This window comes from Papio anubis, chromosome 7, assembly GCF_008728515.1.
Source record: "Papio anubis isolate 15944 chromosome 7, Panubis1.0, whole genome shotgun sequence".
NCBI classification, from domain to species: domain Eukaryota; kingdom Metazoa; phylum Chordata; class Mammalia; order Primates; family Cercopithecidae; genus Papio; species Papio anubis.
The window spans coordinates 74,422,221-74,446,443 of NC_044982.1; the positions used below are offsets into that span (position 1 = coordinate 74,422,221).

Below are 24,223 nucleotides of genomic sequence, written 5' to 3' on the forward strand. Positions count from 1 at the left end.
GCACTTTTCAATGCCAACACAAGGGACACACTAGGGGTAAGCAATACCTGATTCAGTTTAGGTGTGATATAGTAATTTCATTTGGTCTCTGGAGGCAGGTCCAAGTGAGTTTTTGTGTCTGTCTATATTTGTAAGAACATAAAAGTTCTAATTATTGATTGTATAATGATGCTATATAACTCCATGAACCGTCCATCATTTGTCCCTTATTTTTCCATTTTTTTCCTACCTAGGGATGCTTTTCATTTTTTACAGACGAAGTCTCGCTCTGCCGCCCAGGCTGGAGTGCAGTGGCGTGATCTCAGCTCACTGCAAGCTCCGCCTCCCGGGTTGACGCCATTCTCCCCCTCAGCCTCCCAAGTAGCTGGGACTACAGGCGCCCGCCACCACGCCCGGCTAATTTTTTTGTATTTTTAGTAGAGAGGGGGTTTCACCATGTTAGTCAGGATGGTCTTGATCTCCTGACCTCGTGATCCACCCACCTTGGCCTTCCAAAGTGCTGGGATTACAGGCGTCAGCTACTGTGCCCAGCAGTTTTTTATTTTTTTCTTTTTAGACTGAATCTTGCTCTGTCACCCAGGTTGGAGAAGAGTGGTGCAATCTCGGCTCACTGCAACCTCTGCCTCCCGGGTTCAAGCAAGCCTTCCAAGTACCTGGGATTACAGGCATGCACCACCATGCCTGCTAATTTTTTTTTTTTTTTTTTGTATTTTTAGTAGAGATGGGGTTTCACCATGTTGGCCAGGCTGGTCTCATGATTCGCCTGCCTCAGCCTCCCCAAATGCTGGGACTACATGCATGAGCCACAGCGCCCAGTCGATGGCTTTTTTTTTTCTTTTTTTGCGAGGGAGTCTGGCTGCCACCCAGGCTGGAGTGCAGTGGCGCGATCTCAGCTCACTGTGGAACGCCTCCCAGGTTTACACCATTCTCCTGCCTCAGCCTACTGAGTAGTGGGGACTACAGGTGCCCACCACAATGCCCAGCTAATTTTTTTGTATTTTTTTTTTTTTTTTTTGAGACGGAGTCTCGCTCTGTCACCCAGGCTGGAGTGCAGTGGCCGGATCTCAGCTCACTGCAACCTCCGCCTCCCGGGTTCACGCCATTCTCCTGCCTCAGCCTCCCGAGTAGCTGGGACTACAGGCGCCTGCGACCTCGCCCGGCTAAGTTTTTTTTGTATTTTTAGTAGAGACGAGGTTTCACTGTGTTAGCCAGGATGGTCTCGATCTCCTGACCTCGTGATCCGCCCGTCTCGGCCTCCCAAAGTGCTGGGATTACAGGCTTGAGCCACCGCGCCCGGCCTTTTGTATTTTTTTTAGTAGAGATGCGGTTTCACGTTTCACCGTGTTAGTCAGGATGGTCTCGATCTCCTGACCTCGGGATCCACCCGCCTTGGCCTCCCAAAGTGCTGGTATTACAGGTGTGCGCCACCACTCCCAGCCAGATGCTTTAAGTGTTAGGATAACATTCAGAAGTAATGTACAAAACGTTTTAACGATAGTTAAAAAAACAAAATTAAATATGAATTTTCACAGTTTAACTTCAAAGTAGCATTAGAGGGAAAATGAATCTTAACCAAAGAATGAACACCTCAAAAACTTAAGGAAGTATTTTTGGGAATCAAACTACTGAGGAGATTCTGATTCACTCTCTAGGGTATAGCAAGGATTCCTACAGATGACTCTACTGTGCACATCCCATTGAGAGTTTCTGAAGTATAGGAAGATGGACAAGTTTTCAGAAATTCAGAGGATATTACGGTACTTTTATTGACAGTCCTTGTTTTTGAGGTTAGTTTTATCTACAAATTTTTATTTTCTCTGGCGTAAATCACAAATCTATTAATATTTGTCATATTTGTCATACTGGTTTTCAAATTGGACAAATATGTATCATTTTTAATCAGAAAAATGTATATGTGTGGGCAGAGGAAGGGAGCACAGGCAGGGCTTTCAATGCCTAAAAACAATGGTCTTCATCTTAGTTTCTCATTATTTCTGGAAGTCTTTCTTTTGAATGCATACTTCAACGTATTCTTCTGAGTCTCTGAATATCTTAAATATCTTAAGTACTTAATTAAATCCTTTCAATTTCAGGTCACTCCATCCAGCAAACTCTCAGAGCTCATGAAATCTGACTTCTAAATCACCCACCATCATTCTCTGGTGATGCAGATTATATGCAACCCTGTTAAGTGAGGATTAGACCAAACACAACTAGGTGTCTGGAATGTTATCAAGGGGGCACTGGAGTGTTTGTTTCTGGCTCAAGACCTAACTCAGCAAGCCAAGTGCAAGTCAAGTGGTGTGGATCCTTATTCCTTAAATGATCACTCCACTTCCACTACCACCAAAACAGAACAATGTGCAAAGTGGAAATGAAGAGACTATAACCTCAAAGTTGAGGCAGGGGTACGGGGGCTGAGTTCTTTTCTTTCTCAGAAACACAAAGGTGCTTTGTAGCCTGCCAACTATTAGCTATATTATCATTTGATTAGAAAAATGAAAACTGAAGCAAAGATGTTTTCTGTTTGGAGATAAATGCAGTGTTGAAAGAGTACACGTAGATTTTTTTTTTTTTTTTTTCAGGGAGTCTTGCTCTGTCGCCCAGGCTGGAGTGCAGTGGCGTGATCTCAGCTCACTGCAAGCTCTGCCTCCCAGGTTCACAGCATTCTCCTGCCTCAGCCTCCTGAGTAGCTGGGACTACAAGCGCCCGCCACTATGCCTGGCTAATTTTTTGTATTTTTAGTAGAGACAGGGTTTCACCATGTTAGCCAGGATGGTCTCTATCTCCTGACCTCGTGATCCGCCCACCTCGGCCTCCCAAAGTACAGGGATTATAGGTGTGAGCCACCGCGCCTGATCGAAAAGCCAATTTTTGATTCATTACTACATTCATTCGTATTTCAACTTTTACTTAAATGCAAATGCCCAGCCTTTTCTCTAGCCACTTAAGCAAATTTCTTATCTGCAAAAGCACATCACAGTAAAACAAACATTCCATTCAGCAATTACATCTCATTAAGTGTCCAACATATTAAAAACTCTCATTTGTGTACGTAAACAGGACTAGGAAGAAGAAAACAGCCCTTTCCAGAACTGCTCTTCCTACTTCAGTAATATCAGCAACACAAGGGGTCACCTAAGCAACATCTTCAAATAAATACTACAGTAACATTTTTAAAAAACCAAACACCTCAAATTACTTCACCAGTAACCAAAAATTGAACAAAACTTAAGCAGCGAAATGCAGTTGACTCGACGCTCAAAGAACCAATTCCAGAAACAAGAAAACCGGATCTCTATTTTCTTACATGTGATTCTTGAAATTAAAAAAATCAAAGAGGCCAGGCGTGGTGGCTCACGCCTGTAATCCCAGAACTTCAGGAACCCGAAATGGGTGGTCACAAGGTCAGGAGATCGAGACCATCCTGGCCAACATGGTGAAACCCCATCTCTATTAAAAATACAAAAATTAGCTGGGTGTGGTGGCCTGAGCCTGTAGTCCCAGCTACTTGGGAGGCTGAGGCAGGAGAATCGCTTGAACCCGGGAGGCGGAGGTTACAGTGAGCTGAGATTGTGCCACTGCACTCCAGCCTAGTGATAGAGCGAGACTCCACCAAAAAAATAAATAAAATAAAATAAAAAAAAATCAAAGCAGCAGCGTGACAACAGGAGATGAAATGTAAAGAAACTGAAACAAAAAACTCATCACAGAAACAAAAACCTACTTAGAAGTAGCAAATAAAAGATTCAATATATTTGCAAAGATCAAAATAAAATGGAAAACACCATCAGAGAGTTCCTTTTCCTGCTATATCATTCCTATTATACACCACAAAATGCTGGGTTTTGCTCTCATTTAAAAAAGTCTCAATCTTCTACTCCTTTTTGCAGACAAACTATATACAAGTAATCTATACAAGATGTCCCAATTTCTCTCCTTCCATTCATTCCTAAATGCACTCAAATTAGTTATCACCCTCAAAATTCCACTAAATCAATCTGCTCTTATTAAGGTCACCAAAGACTGTTTTCCATAACTAGCTCTCAGTTATCATCTTGACTCTTCAGCAGTCACTCTCTTCACTGGACTTCTAAAGAGACCCACCCCTGTTATCTCACTCACTCTTCCCTTTTTAGTCTTCTTTTCTGGTCTCTCCTCATCAACACTGTAATGCTGTGAATATTCTAATCAGTCTCTGTCTTTTGCTGCTGTTATTTGAGACAGCATCTTGCTCTGTACTCAGGCTGTAGTGCAGTGGCACGATTATAGCTCACTGTAGCCTCGAACACTTTGGCCTTAAGTAATTCTTTGGCCTTGGTCCCCCAAAGTGCTGGGATTACAGGTTGAGCCACAGCGCTAGGCCCTGATTGTCTTCTTTTCTCTATCTATACTCACCCTCTTGGTAACATCATCTATATGCTGATAAGCTAAATTATTATTTCCAACGCAGTTCTTTCTCCTGAAGCCTAAACTAATGTAAAACATCCTAACATCAGTTTAAAGTCTAAGAAAAACCTCTCATGCTTTCCTTAAAATGTAATCAATCTGCAGCCTTCTCCATCTCAGTTTTTGGGAATTCTATCCTTTCAGTTGCTTGGAATAAAAATCTTGGAGTCATCCTCGATCTCCTTTTTCTCTCATACCCTACTTCCAACTGTTAAGCAAATGGATAGATACAGAATCTACTTACTTTTTACCATCTTCATTGTTAACTCCCTGGCCCATAAGGCTATCATCATTTCACATATATGGATTACTGCAACACCTGCTTAATATCCCCTGCTTCTACCATCATTCCGTAGAGGCCATCCTCTACAGAGAGCTAGAATGTTGGCTCCTTGAATAGACATATACAATCTGCATGCCTTGGATTCTGCTCCTTTACATTTTGACCTAATTTCCCTCATCACTTACTCCTCCCTCAAGTCACAAGTTTTCCTTGCTATTTTAATATGCCAGGGATGCTCCTGCCTTAGCACTTTTGTAGTGGCCGTTCCCTTTACCTTCTCAATGAAGCCTACACTGACCACCCTATTAAAAATTGTAATCCAATCCCAGCTACTTGGGAGGCTGCGATGGAAGCACAGCTTGAGCTTAGGAGTTTAAATTCCAGCCTGGGCAACACGGCAAGATCCCATCTCTTAAATAAAAAAAAAAAGAAAAAGAAAAAAAAGCAATCCTACTGCTGTATTTCCCAGCCCCTCCCCAGTACTCTGCTCCTCTTACCCTGCCTTTTCTCCCCACAACACTATGTTAACTACTCATGTATCATCTTTTTATATTTTATTTTTTATTTTTTATTTTTGGGCTCCCCCTGCTACAATTTAAGCTCTACACAAGGGCAGGAATTTTTATCTGCTTTGTTCATAAACATACCTCAAACATCTGGAATACTATGAAATAAATTAGTACAAATGGTCCAGAAAGAGATACTTGGGGTCTCTTCTAACATAATGAGCTTAATTTGTAGATTAAACGACCTTACTATGTACTAGGAAAAATAAACAACAAATAAGAGTGAATCAACAAGTTAGGGGCATATCATGCTGAACTTGGTAAGCTACAAAGAATCTTAAAAGCATCCAGGCAGAAGAAACAAATGACCAACAGTGGGGGGGAAAAAAAGGCAGGACAGCCTCAGAGTTGTCTGGAAAACTGGAAGCCAGAAGATTCATGTACAGGAATGTTCATGGGAAACAAGTGTCGAGAATTCTTAACCAGTATGTTATTCAGGTATGTATAACTCGTAACACGTTTTTTTTAAAAAGTCTGCAAATATATAATAATTATATTTAAATTATAAGTCTCAAACTCCTGAAAAATCTTAACCACATGATAAAAAATCAGTTAAAAAAACTTACACTGGAGAATTTATGCTATGAAAAATGTAAGAGTGAACACTGAATATTGTAAAACTAATTCTAATTAACAGTGTTATGGCTATTAATTTATAATTTTTCAGGTAAAGCTATAAAATGTAAAAATAATTTGATAACAGGCCAGAACTAAAAGCCTCAACCTACCCTGTATACAGGGGGAGGAGGGATGAGATATAAGATATAATTACACTAGTGCACAACAGGTATGATAATATACTATTTGGAAGGTGGAATAAAGATGATAAATTGAAATAGGAGTTCAATATATTTAAAGATAAAAATATGAAGTACATAAATTAATAGCTCCTTCCTTTTTTTCTTTGCTAATGAAGAATAAAAACTAGAAAACAAGAAAATAGCAAGCCAAAACTTGTAACATAAATATAAATATAACAGGATCAACTATAACAAAAAGATTATCGGGCTTAGTGAAAAAGTAAACTCAACCAACCACATGCCATTTAAACAAAGGACTCCAAAGAGTTAAGTAATATATATGTATATTTTAAAAGAGCAGTATTAACACTGGAGTTGTTAAGGCAAAAAGCCTTTAACCATACAAACAGACTCACTTGACAATGATCTAGAATTCAATCTATCAGGCAGCAACAACAAATTATAGCAGAAATAAGTAAACATCTATGGAAACAAAGAGTCAGAAATTTTAAAGGATCTCCTTTACTTTGTCAGCTCAAGTATGCCCAAATTAAGAATAAGCACTGAATGTTGATTTTAATAGATTCACACATACACTAGATAAATTTTAAGTCTTATAAACAGTATAATCCCATTTCTATAACATCATTTATGTTCATGTAAGTATAGCAAAAATTGTAAATTTTAACCCTTCTCTTTTCAAAAAGGAAAAAGGTCTGAAATCATATTTTACTCCAATGACTTCCAATTTGAGTTTCCTCTGGTCCCTATATACTGTCTCATACTTGAGATTCTCCACATATCCCAGCATATTCTGCAATTAAAAAAACCCAAGTAATACATGCACTACCTACCTTCCTCTCCCTTCCTAATGGCCTGAAATCACATTTAATTGAGAAACAGAAAAAATAGGAACTCCCTCATATTATTGCCAGGACCAATCTAACTATAACCCTACTCGAAATATTTCATCTTTTCCCTCTATAATAACTGCAGTACCCAAATCCTGATCACAGGATTACACATCACCTAAATCCTGATTCTCCTTCCTCTCTTTCTTCTCCTTCAGAATCACTCCTATTCCCCATCACTTTTCTCCTATAGCATCAATTTGTCCCTCTCCTGGGTCATCCTTATGAACATACAAATACTCTCCAATTTCTCTCATCTTTAAAAACAAACACAAAAACCCTCCTTTGATCCCACATTGCCTTCTAGTTACTGCCCCAATTCTTGCTCCCTTTCACAGCAAAACTTCTTGAATATGTCAGACATCCATTGTCTCTACTTTTCCCATCCCAGTAACTCTTTAACCCACTTCCATCTAGCTTTCCCTACCATTCCCTTAACCCACTTGTCAAGACCAGATACTATCAAATGAATAAGAAAATTTTTTCTTTATCCTTGATTTCTTGGCAACATTCTTTCTTGAACTTTCTCCTTGAACACTTGCTCTGTTGGCTCCCGTATCATACTCTTCACTAGCTTTTCTCTTTTCCCACTAAGGATTTCCTTTCAGTCTCATCTACCAATAACTCTTCTACCCACACTCAGTTCTGAGTTCTCCCTTGTTCTCTAACTGTAACTCTCCCCTTATGTGAATTTATCTAATCCCAAAACTTTAAATACTTTATACATCTTGATAACTCTTCCTGAGTACCACACTCATACACCTAAATTTTAGACTTTGCCACTTCCACTTATAGGTCAACATAGATATTTTAAACATAAAAAGCACAGATGTCTTTATTCTCTCTAGTCTGAATCCTTTCACCCTTAGTCTTTGCTATCTTAGTAAATCTACCCAACTGCTCAAACCATAAACCTAGGAGTCAACCTTGGTTTTCTCTTTTCCTTCACTCTCCACAGCAAACATATCACAAGCCCTATTGGTACAACTTCCAAAATACTATTTAAAATCTGGTCACATTTCCTTTTGGTTCCTGTAACTGGCACAATATATATAGCACATGGTAGATACTCAATAAACATTGACAGACGCAAACAACTAAAAACAGGCACCAGAGGAAAGCCTTCACCACGTAAGATTTCTGTTAATATATAAAGTACTATTGGTTTACATACGATTTACAGTAACAGTTTCACTTACCTAATTCTTCATTCCTGTAGGGGTTACTAGACAGGTATGTCTAAGCTTAAGCATCCTAACCTAATCAGGATTCATATGAAATAATGACTACTCACATCATCAAGTTATAGGAAGAATAGCCAACTCTATGTGAATTCACTCGGAAAAAAGGTGATGTACTTTCAACAGTCTCTAAGAACTGAAGAAATCACTATACGATGAGCAGAGCATGTTAGTTTACTGTAAAGGATATTCAAAATCAGTGGAATTTAATGCCCTTGAGAAACATATAATCTGTTATAATGAAAAAACACCTCGCTACTAGTCATTAATAGCACATACAAAATAATATGTGATTAAATGCCAAAATAAATGTAAGACTTAAATCTAGATTCAAAGTGTAGAACTTATATAGGAATGGATAATGTCAGGGACATTTTCGGAAGTTAGAAAGGGTATAGTGTGTAAGTAATTTCCTCATTTAAACATTTGGGTGCCTATTGTATGTCGGGATGAAGACTATGAAATCACCAGAAACTGCCATTTACTGCTTACTATCTATTAGGCACTTGTTAATACTATGTGCATAATCTTAATCTTCACAATGGCTCTGAGCCAGCTACTATTTTCCGTCTATTTTGACATACCTGGAGCTTAAGAGTATGCGTGGAAACGAATAAGGTTAAAAACGTCAGCAAGGGCCATACTGCAAATGGCTTTTGATGCCTAACTCAGGTATTTGGAACTTTATACAGAGGTTACAAATATACTTTGTAAGGACAGGGATCAGGCACTTCTATTTTAGCACTGCCCCCCAGAAAGCAACATAAATACCAGTTTGAAAAAATTGGTGAATGGAACACAGATACTTAATTAAAAAGTTACTGTACCACAAATATTGGTGAGGATGCAGCAGCTCACGCCTGTAATCCCAGCACTTTGGGAGGCTGAGGCGGGTGGATCACGAGGTCAGGAGTTCAAGACCAGCCTGGCCAAGATGGTGAAACCCCGTCTCTACTAAAAATACAAAAATTAGCTGGGCATGGTGGTGGGCCCCTATAATCCCAGATACGCAGGAGGCTGAGGCAGAGAACTGCTTGAACTTGGGAGGTGGAGGTTGCCACTGCACTCCAGCCTGGGCAAAAGAGCGAGACTCCATCTCAAAAAATAAATAAGTAGTATACCCACTCTGGAAAACAGTTTGGCAGTTTCTTATCCTGTATTTGAACGTTCATGACAACTTTATTCAAGATGGACAAAAACTGGAATGACCTGATGTCCTTCAACAGGTTAAAACACTGATGTATCCATATTATGGAATATTATTCAGCAATAAAAAGAACAAACTGTTGATACATGCAACAACTTGGCTGAATCTCAAGGGCATTATGCTAAATGAAAGTCAATCCCAAAAAGTTATATGCCCTGTGATTCCATTTATACAACATTCTTGAAATGACAAAATTATAGAAATGAAAAACAGATTAGTGGCTGTCAGTGGTTAGCGATGGGTGAGGAGAAGGAAAAGCATGTAGTTATAAAAAGACAAAACAAGTAATTTGCAAGTGATGGAACTGTTTTACATCTTGACTATGGGAGGGACGCACAAACCTATACACATGAAAAACTGCAAAGAACGAAACATACATATGTACAAATTAGCACAAGTAAAACTGGGGAAATCTGAATAAGATCTGTAGATCATATTAATGTCAATATGCTGGTTGTGATATTGTACTAGTTTTGCAGGATGCTACCATTGTGGGAAAATGGGCAAAGAGCACGAGGTCTCTGCCGTTTTTGTTTGTTTGTTTTTAAACAATAGTATGTGAATCAACAATTAGCTCAAAATAAAATCTTTATTTCTTTAAGAAAAAGGTCTTTGTGATAATGCAGGTAAGAAGTAATGACAATCTCAACTAGTATTATGAAAATGGAATGGAAGCAACATATTTTATAGCAGAATAATGAATGATAAACAGTTGAGTATGATAAATGACAACAGCATGTAGCTCTGGCCCACAGTTAACATAATGCTGAAAATATATTCTTACTCAATCATGGTGAGGCTGGGGAAGAAAACGCTATGACCTATATGGAAAACCCTACCTTTCTTATTGAACAGATACAAACATGCCTTGTATTACTGACTTCTAGAACTTCAGAGACATTTTCTTCAAGACACAGTCTCCTACACGAGGGTTTCTCAATTTCAAGATTATTGGCACTTTGGGCTATATAATCCTTTGTTGTGGAAAATGGCCTGTGAATTCTGCAATGTTTAGCAGTAACCCTGGCTTCTACCCACTAGATGCCAGTAGCAACCTCCTACTTCCAGCTGTGACACCCGAAAACGTCTCTAGACACTGCCATATGCTTCCTGGAGGGCCAAAGTGACCCTGGTTGATAGCCACTGTGCTAGACTAGTAAAAACAAAGACCAATAACTCAAGTTTGGGAAATAGCTACAGATGTATTTCTGAAAAGCCTGAGAATTTTAACTTTAAAAAAGGTCCACACGACTCAAGACTGAGAAACAATACTGCAGGTTATACAAAGCTGAATGATAACCATAACTGCCCTCAAAAAGGTTGTAACATAGTGAGAAAAACAAAATTAAGCTACAATATAAAGTGATCAGGCAGTGAGAAGCAGCATTACATTATAGTTTAACACACTGGTATAAGAAAGAAGCCTTCAGGGGACCCAGCACTGTAAAGGTTTATTTAATCCCCTTTTTAAGCCTATAAAAGCTGTAAGTGCTGGCTGAAAGTCCAAACACACTTCAGAAAACTTACATTGTGAAGACTCTCTCACACTCTTTATGCTAACACTAGGTGAAAAGAGGAAATAAAAAACAACAGAGTGTAAATAAATGTGATCTAGGTTCTTGCACATACTTATCAGGCAAACTAACTGTAACCTTGACTCAGGAACCTTTAATTCTCTAAGATAACACCTTCCTAAAAAGCATTTCAACATATATATGTGGCACATATTTTATTAATGCCATTAACAACTTAACAAAAACTAAACCTGGAGTCACAGAAAGTTCTAGCAAAGCAACTAACTATTCAAGTGAACGGGTGGATTTCTACCCAGCTTCCCCAAATTTCACTGTCTTCCTCCTCCCTCTCATCTTATAAAAGGAGTTTCTTAAACTGGGGTCCACAGGCTTTTAGGAAGTATTTGGAAAGCATTAAAACTCCAGTAACATTTTGTGCATGTGCATTTTTCTAGGGAAAATACCCAAACCTTTACTCAGATCTTCCAAGGCTAAGAGGAATTTCCAAAAAGTTCAAAACAATCATGTTATACAATGTATGCAAGTTGTACCCTTTATTTTGACTAAGATACAATCATAAGATCTCTTTTGTTGTATCCTTATGTTTTATTGTAAGGATTCTAAACATCAAAAATTACTACTATTTTTAAAAAGCAACTCTCCTATGCTCTGGGGTTTCTCTTCTTTAAAAGTCACAGATTAAGCCCTATTGACTCGAGTACTCCATCCACATATTAGCGGAGACGACAGGAAAACATTACAGAGCAAGAAATCATAACACTGCATCTACTGTAAAATACCTCTTCTAGGAGTGACACAATTTGTAGTACATAAAATTTTGGTGTACATAAATTAGCAAACCTATAAATTTACCTATTAGTCTTGCAATAGTAACAACTGTCCATTAATATAAGAACACAATTATCTACGTTATAGAAGTGCCTCCATGAAACATACTTAACATTTACTATTAATCCGCTGCAGAAATGAGTAACTTCAATAATCTGTACTATGCTTTTACTAAATATTCAGTACGCTGCTATAAACACTAAGAAAAAGTTTGTATAGAAAGCTAAATTTAAATTAGCGAAAATGTATGCCACCAACATAATTTTTCAAATTAAATCTCAACAAAATGTATAAATCAGAAATATACTTTAAAAATTAACCATCCAATTACATTTCTGTCTGAATTTGAAAAGCAATAAATCAAGGTCAAATGAACAACACAGAATTCAAAGAAACGGCAAATAGTAAAATCCTGCCAGAAATACTTGCACTATATATCCACACTTGTTACCATAAATTGGTGTAGCCAGCACCAAAAATGCTGCTGAAGAAACAAATTTTAACTTTATGAGAAATTATAGAAACACCATAGATCTAGTTAATCAGGTAGACCAATTTAGCTGGTTAGCCAGGAAGAAAGCAATAGAAACAGTACTGAGGAAAGCCTAAGTAAATTCTTTCCACACGAGATGAGATAAGAGAAAGAACCAGAAGTCCGGCTAAACTTGTTGAAAATATAAAACATATTTAATTTTCAGCAAAATCAATTTTATTAGACTGAACTTCTTGAGAGCAGAGCCATGAATGACCAAGTCATCCCCATATTAGTTTCTAACAGTGTTCAGGCATAGCAGGCATTTACCAAAATGCTTGTTGAATAAAATGAATTTGCTTGAGTCAAAATAAATTGTAATTAAACACATGAACAGTTCTTTTACAAAAACAAAGGCCATACATTTATGCTGACTTCAACTGATCACAGTACAACACAGAGTACTGTGCTAGGCCACAGAGATCAACTATAAACAAGATACAAATCTTGCCTGCAGTAGACATTGTGGTTTTCCTACCTTAGAAATTACCTCAATTTCACAGAAAGCCAATTTCACCCAGAGCTCTCAGGATAAAGAGTGAAACCTAAACTCATTTTTCTTTTTTTTTCCGAGACAGGGTCTCGCTCTGTTGCACAGGCTGGAATGCAGTGGTGCAGTCACAGTTCACTGCAATCTCAAACTCTTGGGTTCAAGTGATCCTTCGGGGCTCATCACTATGCCCAGCTGAATTTTTACATTTTTGTACGGATGGTGTCTCACTATGTTGCCCAGGTGGGTTGGACCTAAATTTAGTTGGATAATTCTACTCCCCTTGACAGACTGTATTGGTTAGGAATAGATGCAGGACCTAACTCAAGGCAGACTAGAAAAGATGCTGGTTGAAGGTTCTACAAAGGAACCTTTCTCATTCTCCTAAACACACTTCCTGTACAAAGGTGACTCTCACTTTCTTCCCTAAGGGGATGTTTTCAAGGTAACAATGGATACAATGAATATTCCGTATCAACTCTGAAGAAATTAAGCAAGAAAATAAGTACAAAAAAGAAAATCTGAAATTTTCAAGCAGTTCAAGACTTTGTTGAATAAAGAATCTTTGCTCATTCAACGAAGTGTAAGCCTATCCCTTCAGATCTGTAAGTACTGCCTTCCTATAGTAAGCTTTTTTTTTTTTTTTTGGAGACAGAGTCTCGCTCTGTCACCCAGGCTGGAGTGCAGTGGCACGATCTTGGCTCACTGCAACCTCCACCTTCTCGGTTTAGGCGACTCTCCTGCCTCAGCCTCCCGAGTAGCTGGGATTACAAGTACACACCACCCCTCGTGGCTAATTTTTATATTTTCAGTAGAGACAGGTTTTCACCATGATGGCCAGGCTGGTCTTGTGTTCTGACCTCAAGTGATCCGCCTGCCTTGCCCTCCCAAAGTGCTAGGATTACAGGTGTGAGCCACCGCACCCTGTCTGCTCTTTCTATATAGTAAGCTTTTTTATATCCAGTTTTTTTTTTTTAGCCTTCACAAAATTCTTTCAAGAACCTGATTTCTCTCAGATGTGAACACCAGCAGTCAACCTAATGACTGTCAAGAGGTTAAATGATACACACTAAAAAACAACTTTCTCATTATTTATGCATTCTGATATAGACAAATGACAACAGAAACATTTCCATATATTTCATTACTTTTATATCTGGAATGAACAATTTACAGATAGAGTGAGGTTCTAGAAATCAGAAGTCAAACAATGCTAAACCTAAGATTTACTACATTAATAAAATAGCATGGTATGAAGTTATGATTTGCTAATATCAAATTAATACCTTGTGACTCAATATATACATATTAGTATCTATCTAAAACATACTTATTTTGGTTTTATTCTTCTGCCAGTCTCCAAACCCCATTACAGTGGCTAAAGCAGCAAAATCTTTTAAGACACTAATTGATGGTGGATTTAGATAAGAAGAGAGCAGTAAAATACAAAGAAAAAAACACTGACTAGGAGGAATACAAGTTGGTAATTACTAATACAAAAAGGAGGAAAATATTCAGGGCCTGGAATAAGACATGAAAACAATTTAAAAAGAAGTTAAAAATAAAAAAATCATCTGAATACCAGCTTATACTAATACACCATAAAATTCAAGTACTTTACTATTTATCTGAATCAAGCTAAAAATAAAATAGACAAAATAGATACTGAAGAAAAATCAAACCAACTTAAACACAGGTGTTTAACACATTCCTTGAATGTGTTAAAAACTGGCAATTTTATTATTAATACAACTCAGATTTTCTCAGGAAATTTCAAGCAGTTCTCTTAAAGGGCTGCTTTTTGAACACTAGTAGGTTACTAAATTAATTCCGATTTTAAGTAAAAAAGTACTTCTTTTTTCACTGTAATAGACTACAAATCTATTTTGGTTTATTAGAACACAGCTATGTTCATCTGTTTACATATGGTCTATCGCTGCTTTCACAATACAATAGATATGACCAGGTGCAACAGACTATAGGACCCTCAAAGCCTAAAACATTTACTATCAGGCCCTTTACAGAAAGTTTATCAATGTCTGCCCTAGATCAATGACTAAACACATTGACCTCCTTTAAGAACATACTATGTTCCTCTCCCACCGTATGTACATCCTATTTATTCAGCATTAAATACTCTCCATTACATATCACCAACCCCCAGTTAACTATGTAGCTATCAGATCTGACTAAAAATGACTTTTCAAGAAGGCCTTTCCTCACCATTTAGACTAACACATCCTAATTCAACTAGCCACATTTCAAGTGTCCGATAGCCCCATGTGGCTAACATGTTTGAAAGACAGCAGTAAACCAGAGGTCTGTTTGTTTCCAGACTGTATTCTATTGGTCGATATGCCTACCTCTGTGCCAGTAACACACTGTCTTGAAGTTTTATATTATATGATAGAATGAGCATACACACTACCACCATTCCACCCTGCCTTTCTTCTTCAGAAGTGTCCATGCTATCAAATCAGCATGTGAAATTTCTTAAAAACTTTTGAAACTTCCAATGAAACAACACTGAATCTAGAGCTCAGTCTGAAGAACAGTGACTTCTCTATGATATGCCATATTCATGGACAGGAAGACAATAGCTCTGTCATTTATTTAGGTCTTTTTAATGTCTTTCAATAACATTTTATACTTTTCCAACACAGAGGTTACACATTCATTATTCCTGGGGACTTGATAATCTGCCATGTTTTTGTAAATGGTGTCTTCTGTAATGACTTTCTCTAGTTTTCTGCTGCTAATATATAGAAATGCAACCTATCTTTGATTACTGATCTTATATCAAGCTATTTTGTTAACTAATAATTTATCAGTAGATAAATACTACTTTAGTAATACTAATCTTTTTTGGCTTTTACTACTACTTCACAATTTACTTAATACTTACAGGATTATTTGAAGCATTTTTGTTTAGGTCAATTACATTTTTCCAGCACTTTATTCATTTTGTTTAAACTTTCAAACTTGTGGCACGGAATTGTTGATAGTATTCTCTATTATCTTTTAATCTGATCTATCTGTAATTATGTTCTCCTTTTTATTCAGTGTTTGTTTATGCCTTCTTTTTTCTCACATCACTATTACCAGAGGTTTGTCTATTCTATTTTTTAGTCTTTTCAAATAAAATCAGCTTTTAGCCTTTATTTTTCACATGGTCTCTGTAACTCTACTACTTTACAAATGAATGCCTACATCTGCCTCCTGACTAAAAGTATACAAAATTACACTAATACTGTAATTAGAAGGACTATGTGGCAGTATGGAAAAATATGATTGTACTACTGCTATTAAAGAGAATGTTTCTGGTCTTAGGAAATACACAATGAAATATTTAATAGCAAAAAGAGTCCATTATCTCCAACTTAATCTCAAAGGGCTTAAAAAAATAAAACAAACCAATAGACACAAAAACACACACACACACGCACGTGCATACACACAGCTCCATCAAGTGGGGCAAAATGTAGATAATTGGCAAATATGGGTAAAGGATATATGGATTCCCCTTTACTATTCCTCCAACTTTCACTGAAATTACATCAAAATAAAAGGTTACCAAAGCAATTAGGCTTGTGAACAAAAATGGAAAAAAAATCCACAAAAATAAAAGCAATTTAAAAATGGAAAGGCTGTGTTTTATTTTTGTTAATAAACATTAAGTAGTTTTAATAATATAAACCAATTAACAGAAAAACATTAAAGTTTTTTGTTAGTGATAAAATGGAACTAGTGATAATAGGGTAAGTGTGAAGAGATGCCAGAGAGTAGCATGTTATGAGTTGAGTATGTGCTGTAAGTCTAGATCAGTATATTTTTAAAAGTTTACAGCTGGGCGCGGTGGCTCACGGCTGTAATCCCAGGACTTTGTGAGGCTGAGGCGGGCCTCGGATCATCTGAGGTGGGGAGTTCAAGACCAGTCTGACCAACATGGAGAAACCCCTGTCTCTACTAAAAATACAAAATTAGCCAGGCATGCTGGCACATGCCTGTAATCCCAGCTACTCAGGAAGGGTGAGGCAGGAGAATCGCTTGAACTCGGGAGGTGGAGGTTGCGGTGAGCCAAGATCGTGCCACTGCGCTCCAGCCTGGGAAACAAGAGTGGAACTCCATCTCAAAAACAAAAATTTTAAAAAAGGTTACATGCCTCCTCCAGAAAATTTGCTAATGACAAAAAAACATAATACTTTAACTTAAACTTAGAAAATAAAGCAGAGTCTATCCAACTATAATGGGGAGTTACTATATTTAGGAAAATTACCTAGACTAAGCTTACTCAAAATATCCACATCTTTAATTGGGTCTGATAAACAGCAGTCAGCTATAGAAAATAAGTATTGACAATTTACAAGATTATGGACTTAACCTATGAAGAAATTACCAGTACATTAGCATAAAAGCCTACTGAATGCTATCTTGAGACCATAAAATCCTTAAATAAAAGTTTGTGTGCAATTAAGTGTCAAACAGTATTAGAAGTGAAGTTGCTAAAATACCACTGTGAAAAATATCTAATAAAAGTCAAAATTATTAAATACAACTTTAACAGCATTCATATTTAGGTTTCAAATGCTTAATACCATCAGATGGATTAGCACCTACTGAAAATGTAAAAGATGAAAGAATGCTTGCTTTCTTTCTTTTAATTTGGTTAGAATTCTTCAATTCAAATTTCAGAAACCTTTCTGTCCACCTTCAGGCAGTATACCACCATCTGCAAAGAAGCTGCCTGGAAAAGTTAATAAATATCCAAGACTATAAACTGTTACAATTTTATTGTATTATTAATATCCTTGAGTGAGACAGGTATGCCAAATTAACACTGCAAAATGGTAGGGCAAAAGGGAAAAACAGAAAAATAGGATGATTTACAAATGGAAAAATTAAGAACAAAATCACTTCATATCTGGGTTTCTGTAAAAAGAAAAAACACATTCACCCAGAATTTTTATGCTGAAGAATATGAAATCAAACTCTATCCCAATAAAGCACAAAAATAACAAAAAATCACTTATCCCCACAAAATACTCAGAAAATTAAAAAGGGCTAATAATTCCACATATGGAATGAATAAGACTAAATTCTAACACTGATGTATTTTAAAAACGCAACAACAAGCATTTTTATAAACATCACTGACCTTAAGTTAACCTTACCTTTTTATCTTCTTTCACTTTGTGGGTTTTCTTCTTCATCTTCTTATCATCTAACTCCTGGTCAGAAGTGATTGCAGGATTATCAATACCACCTTTCCAAGTTTCAACAGGAGAAAGAAGTGGATCTTCTTCACTTCCACGATGTCTTCCTTTTCTTTTTGTTTTAGAAGTGGTGAAAGCCTCATCATCACTGGCATCTGAATGTGTTCTTCTATAGTATGACTTGGCTTTACTAAACAAGGTTTTAGATTTGTATTTGTATTTTGAAGGCCTCCGTTCCCCATGACTTTTTGAGGTTCTATCAGAAAATCCGTTTTCTTCATCTCCTTGGGTATTATTTACAAATGAGTTTCGAATTTTAATGCGATTTTGACTATCATCTGGGACAACATAAATCTCATCAGAATAGCCCTTCTGTTTGAAAATTGTATCAATGGGTTCCGCATAGTTATCTGAAGGATCCATATCTTCAGGATGTGCCAAAGGCACCCGGGAAGTCTGCTTTCTTGGATTTTTACCAATACCAGCTTCAATTGTTTTTAAAAGGTTTGGATCCAGTTTTTTCACATTTGTCTTAGGTACAACTGGTTTAGGTTTAATAGGTGGAGGCACTTTATGGTTGCGTTCATGGTCATGACAGTTTGGGGTACTATGAATGGGATATTCATTTCCTTCCAAATCTAATCTATATCTGGAACGGTCACTAGGTGTTGGAAGCAACTGTACATCATCCCCAATTGGACTATAAGGAGGTGGTGCTTCTGTGTCATCATCTGAATCAGGGTAGTTATTATAGGGAAAACAGTCTCTGGGAGATGGTAGAAAAACATCTTCACTTTGATGGGTTGATTCCCTTGTATTATCAGACAAATAAGAATTTTCTATCATATTTTTTTTCTCTAGAACATCACTAAAAAACAGAGTAAAGACCTCAGTTTGCCGATGATACTGAGATAAAGAATACAATGCTGTAAATTTAGCAGTGATCTCAGTTGCAATGTGTTCTCCTTCAGTCATTAACTCTTTGATAGCCTCATTTTCAAAAAAATCTGCTTGGCTGTCAGTAACTGCCACCAGCTGTACAGGAATGGTGTCCTGAACTTCTGATAGAAATGCTCGAAGCATTCCCATTGATGCTTTCCGTTTTGCAGAGTAAACTAATATATACCCATGAACTAGTTCATCTTTTCTTACTCCAATTGAAGAGTGGTATGATAATATTGTGATCTGTATTCGCCTCCTTTTTTCACCAATGATTTTATCAAGCATTAGGGAATTATTCTGTCCAGCTTGAGCAGCACTGCAAGAATGAGAATCAAGGAAGGGTGAAAGAATAAGATCCACACTAAATGGATCTCCACACATGGCGCACATGACAATTCTCAGGTCAGCTTCTGATATGTCCTTATTGGCAGGAACTGGGCTCACCATATCCAAATTGTGTTTAACTGATTCCAATACTCCTCTTAGAGCTTGTTTTATTTGGGTTTCATTAAATTTACGAGGATACGTACCAGCAGGTACATCTACAAAAGGACATTGTAACTTGTTTGCCAACTGCTGCCCTTGGTGCCTGAGAATTGGTAGATTCTTACTAATGGAATCTCTCTGATTAGCCAGAATTAATGTAAATGGAAGATTAGCCATGTATTTATCTTTTCTGATCTGAGAAGCTTCAGTTCTTATTTTCCCAATAAATTCCCCAATAAAACTCAATGACTCAATGGAATTAAATACACAGAAGCACCCATGTGGTTTAAAGGCGGCAGTCCATAACTGACTCAAAAAGTAAGGCGATTTGGCATCAACCGGCCGAAGATCAAGTTCATAAATTTTTCCATCTAAGGCATACTCATCATCAGTGGACTGTGTCCTTATCTCATTTGCTAGTTCTTGGGCAAGGCCATCCTTCCCTAAAATAAAAAGGTTAACTTTATCTATACTGGTACTATCGTGATATAATCTTAAGCGGCCGTGATCCAACTGTAAAAGACTACTAGCAAGTAACTGCTCCACTTTAATGTCTGTACAATTTTGACCACTAAGACATGTTTCTTTAGTGGGATGATAAACAAATCCTATATGCTTAAGTAGAAGAGATTCCCTATCAGGTGCAAGTTTCTGTAAAGCTTTATATCTAGGTTCTTCACTCAGAACTGTATGAATTTCACTCATTTTATCTGAACTGGGTGTTGCATTAAGATCTAAATCATAAAAAAGTTCAGAATGCTCAAAAAGCATTTCTTGAAACTCTTCTTTGGCTTTTTCAACTATTTCTCGCTGATGCCTACCATATACCTCTTTGCTATCAGCCTCAGTGATATATTTGAAGGCTTCATCCTCCATAACAAAGCACATAACTTCCTCCCACGGCTGCCCAGGTGAAATGAACTGAATTTTTTCCAAAGTCTTTTTGAATTTTTCCTTCATTTCTACCCTCCTCTTCTCGGATATTAGATGTTGTACATGGTTCTGATAGACTTTTTCAGCTTCTAAAGTGCTCAGGAGGTCAAATGGAATCCGCCTATCATTAATTTTGTCTATATGGTCAGTTTCATCCCAAGGTGTTTTTTCTAGCACCACAAAACATAACTGGAAATCTGCTCTCTTTTCCATTAACTTCAAAGCTTCTGACCAATTCAAATGTTCAATCTCTTCTAGATTTGGCAAAAGAGTGTTAAAAGCTCTTGGTAAAGTGTTTATATACTCTTCTCTCCTTTTTCTTATGTGTTCCTGTTTAAGTTGTTCTATATGTTTTGAGAATGCATTTCTGGCCTTTCTTGTTCCCTCCAAGTTGATGTATTCTTCATAATCAGGATGATTTTTTAATTTATTACTAACAGTTTTCCAAGTTGCATGATAATCTCTCACAGTCTGCACAAGTTTTTCAAACTTATCTGTTGCTGTGACAACAAGTTGTCTCTGTGTTTTATAAGCATCCAAATAGGGAATAATTTTAGGCTTGCTACGAGTTTTATCCAACATTTGTACCAGTGCAGTGAAACATGTTTCAATGTTGACATTAAATCGTGCTGATGTTTCCACTACAAGAAGGTTCTTTTTGTTTGAAGCAAATGCCTGAACTTCTCTAAGATAATGATCCACACATTCATCACATTTAGTTGCTGCTATTATTACAGGTTTTTTTGATTTTGATAACTGGACAAAAAGGTTATTCACAAATTTAAGTTGATCATCAAACTTCCTATTGCATCCCTGACTTACATCAATGCATAATAAAAATCCATCTACATTGAGCTTCCCTTCAGGCATTTGCTTCTGTTCAAAGTCTTGTTCTAAGCCTAGTTGATCAGTGCAAATGTACATTAGCTTTTCTGCTGACTGCAATTTAGATGCAGCTGCACGTTTTATATATGGTTGCAAATTCGTACTCCGATGAGGCAAGAAAGTCTGGTCATCAATGAACTCTGTTTGTTCAATGACATGAATTTTGCATTCTACTCCATCTTCACCATTTTGTATTATGTCACCCCAGTACAAAAAGTGATCATTGTTTACTACTCGTCCTCCAAAGTCAATGGTGCTAAGCACAGAAGTATGCTCTGGATAATACTCATCTGCTTTTGAGCGTACAAATCTATTGCACAAACAAGACTTTCCAACTCCACAGTTACCTTTGTCTTTTTCAGTCCCAGAGAGTCCAACTACACTGATGGTATAGGATGGGGGACGAGGCTCTTTGTTTTTTGCCATCATAACTCTCTTCTCATGTCTCTACATTCATAAAGGTAACCAGATATGCTTCTCATTCTGAAAATAAAATCATCTCAAAATACAGATCCCAAATTTCAGAACTGTATTTGGTTCTTTGTATTTCCCTCATTTCTGTGCAGAAACATCTTCAAGATCATAGGGATCATCTTCCTATAAAGAGGGGGGGGGAAAAAACAAATCTTAATCACAAATTACATACACTGAATTACAAATAACAAAGATGTTTACAACAAAGCACCATACAAGTTAATAATAATGATACATGTATTTTAAGAGGTAACTACATAAACAGTTTATGACTTACTGTTATAAATACACGATGACCTCAAAACATAAGGCAAACCTAACAAAATACAAAATCTAATGTAATGTCTCACAAACTTTAAAATAAACCTCTATTAAACTAAATGTACATTTAGCCTCTAATTACCCCTTCCTGTGAGTTTGAAAAAACAGCTAGTCCTTTCCACTCCCTTAATTTTCCTGCCTTCTGTCACTGGAGGCTATGCTGGTAATAACCAAAATGTACTAGTTGCCTTGCAACTCCCTCACAACTTAAAAATACAAAACAACCTGCTTTTTCTATTACAGGGTTCCTCAAAACTTATTCCTTAAAACAGAATTTCATAAGAATTTGATAAGATTTTAGAATATAAAATTTTTTTCAATAAATTTCAATAGTCTTTAAAAAAAAACTACCAAATGTTATGCCCCCCAAAAATTGACTATTTAAATACTTAAACAGAGAAAACAGAAATGAGTGAACACAATACAAATAATGATGGCATTTCCATACATCACTGCTTCTTAAACTCTCTAAGGACCAAATTTTATTTCAAATCTACAAGACCAACTGCAAAATATAATGAAATTTATTTTTACATCGAAGCCTTGATTTTTGTTAGATTCAAGAAACCTAAAACTGCCAAACTGATCCTAAATGCTCTTAATTCCTGGATATATTTCCTCTCAAAATAGTTACAAAGGGCACAAGGACCACATTTTGAGTAGCACCAAGCCAAATAATTTAAAAATGATATATCTGAGACAATCTTTTAGAATTATTTGATATGCTAGCAACACAAGATAACTTGTAAGAATTCCATAAAATTCAATTTTGATTACTTTTCATGTAGGTAATAAATTGGTCTTTTAAAAAAGTTTTTAAGAGATTCTTCACATTCTTTTGAGAACAAATTAAAAGAACTACATCATTTCCACCGCCAAATTTCACAAGATAGGAAAAAATCACTAGCAATGTACATCAGCACATATGAAAAGTATCCTCAATTCAGACAAAGAACAAACAAAAAAAATCTAAGAAAAGTAAGAAAAGACCACTTCCTCCCCTCTCCCACAAATACCTGCTAGTCCACTGACCTCTGTTGTAAGTAAACATCTATTTCAATTACACCGAACATATGTTATACTAACTAATGGTGAAGATAAACTGTGCTCATAATTTAAAATCTTGACTAATATTTCTGGTAAAATTATAATACATAATTTTTAAAAATAAAATTTCAGATTTATTCTCGCATTTTAGAAGCTTATTCCATCAATCTCAAGTAAATATTAACTTTAATAGCCATCTGACAGTCAAACAAAATATATATTAGGTTCACTTTTGTAGTAAATATTACTATATTGAAGCAGCAATACAAGGAAGTGGAAACTATGTGTAAATACAACTGATTTCAAAATCGGACTCCTATCATTCACTAGTTGATGACAACAGTAAAGCCCTAAAACTCTTAAGACATAGTTCCTTCATCTATAAAACAGGGCTATATCTATAAATCATTTTTTAAAATGTGAAGTGCCTAGTGAAGAGGCTTAATAAATATTAGTTCCAGGTCTTTATTTGATTCTTGGAACCATGGGAAGCTGCTTAAGATTTATGAAAAATAATGTGATGAGACTTGTGACTCACAAATATTTATGTGACAGCAGTGTATACATGTAGTAAAGGAAACTAGGGCAGTCCCATCCAATCCTATTAACTTTTTTTATTAAGTAAAATTTTTACAAATCTTAATCTGGCCAAAGTGAAAATTTGTACCTAGCATCAACTTTAACATTCTTTACCTGAACTGTGTAAAAGAACAAGTGAACACTTTATTTATGGATATTACAGAGAAGAAAACATAGTGTATTCTGGACAACAAAGTTATATATACAGTGACATAAAGGGAACTTAGTATGGAAAACAGCACAATGATTCCATACCTAACAATTAATTAATTGCAAAATGTTGAAAACACAAGCGAATACAAGATCTATTCCTTTTCATTAGAAAAGCAAAACCTGCAGATGATATACTTATCAAAAGAAGACTTATCTGGTGATTACTTTGGGGAATTTTTACAGTACAGTAAAAACACTACAGTTACATAATGAAATACAACTCTTTATTAAACAAACATCTATTCTGAAAACTAACAGTAATTCAAAGACGTTTTTAAAAGTAAAACCATCCCTTGTCTTCAAGTCATATATGCTTACCCAAATAATGTAATTCTGAATACTATTACT

The 24,223-nt window shown here is 36.5% G+C and overlaps 1 protein-coding gene across 5 annotated transcripts in view; it reads right to left on the reverse strand.

Annotated features, from left to right (window-relative positions):
- ARHGAP5 (Rho GTPase activating protein 5) overlaps window positions 1-24,223 on the reverse strand; it is a 72,147-nt gene that overhangs the window by 36,355 nt on the left and 11,569 nt on the right. For all 5 annotated transcript variants that reach the window (XM_009211369.4, XM_003901691.5, XM_031668188.1 and 2 more), the window contains exon 2: window positions 17,954-21,838. In XM_009211369.4, the coding sequence (XP_009209633.2) occupies window positions 17,954-21,670 (3,717 nt within the window). In that variant the 5' untranslated portion in view covers window positions 21,671-21,838. The remainder of the gene's footprint in view (window positions 1-17,953; window positions 21,839-24,223) is intronic.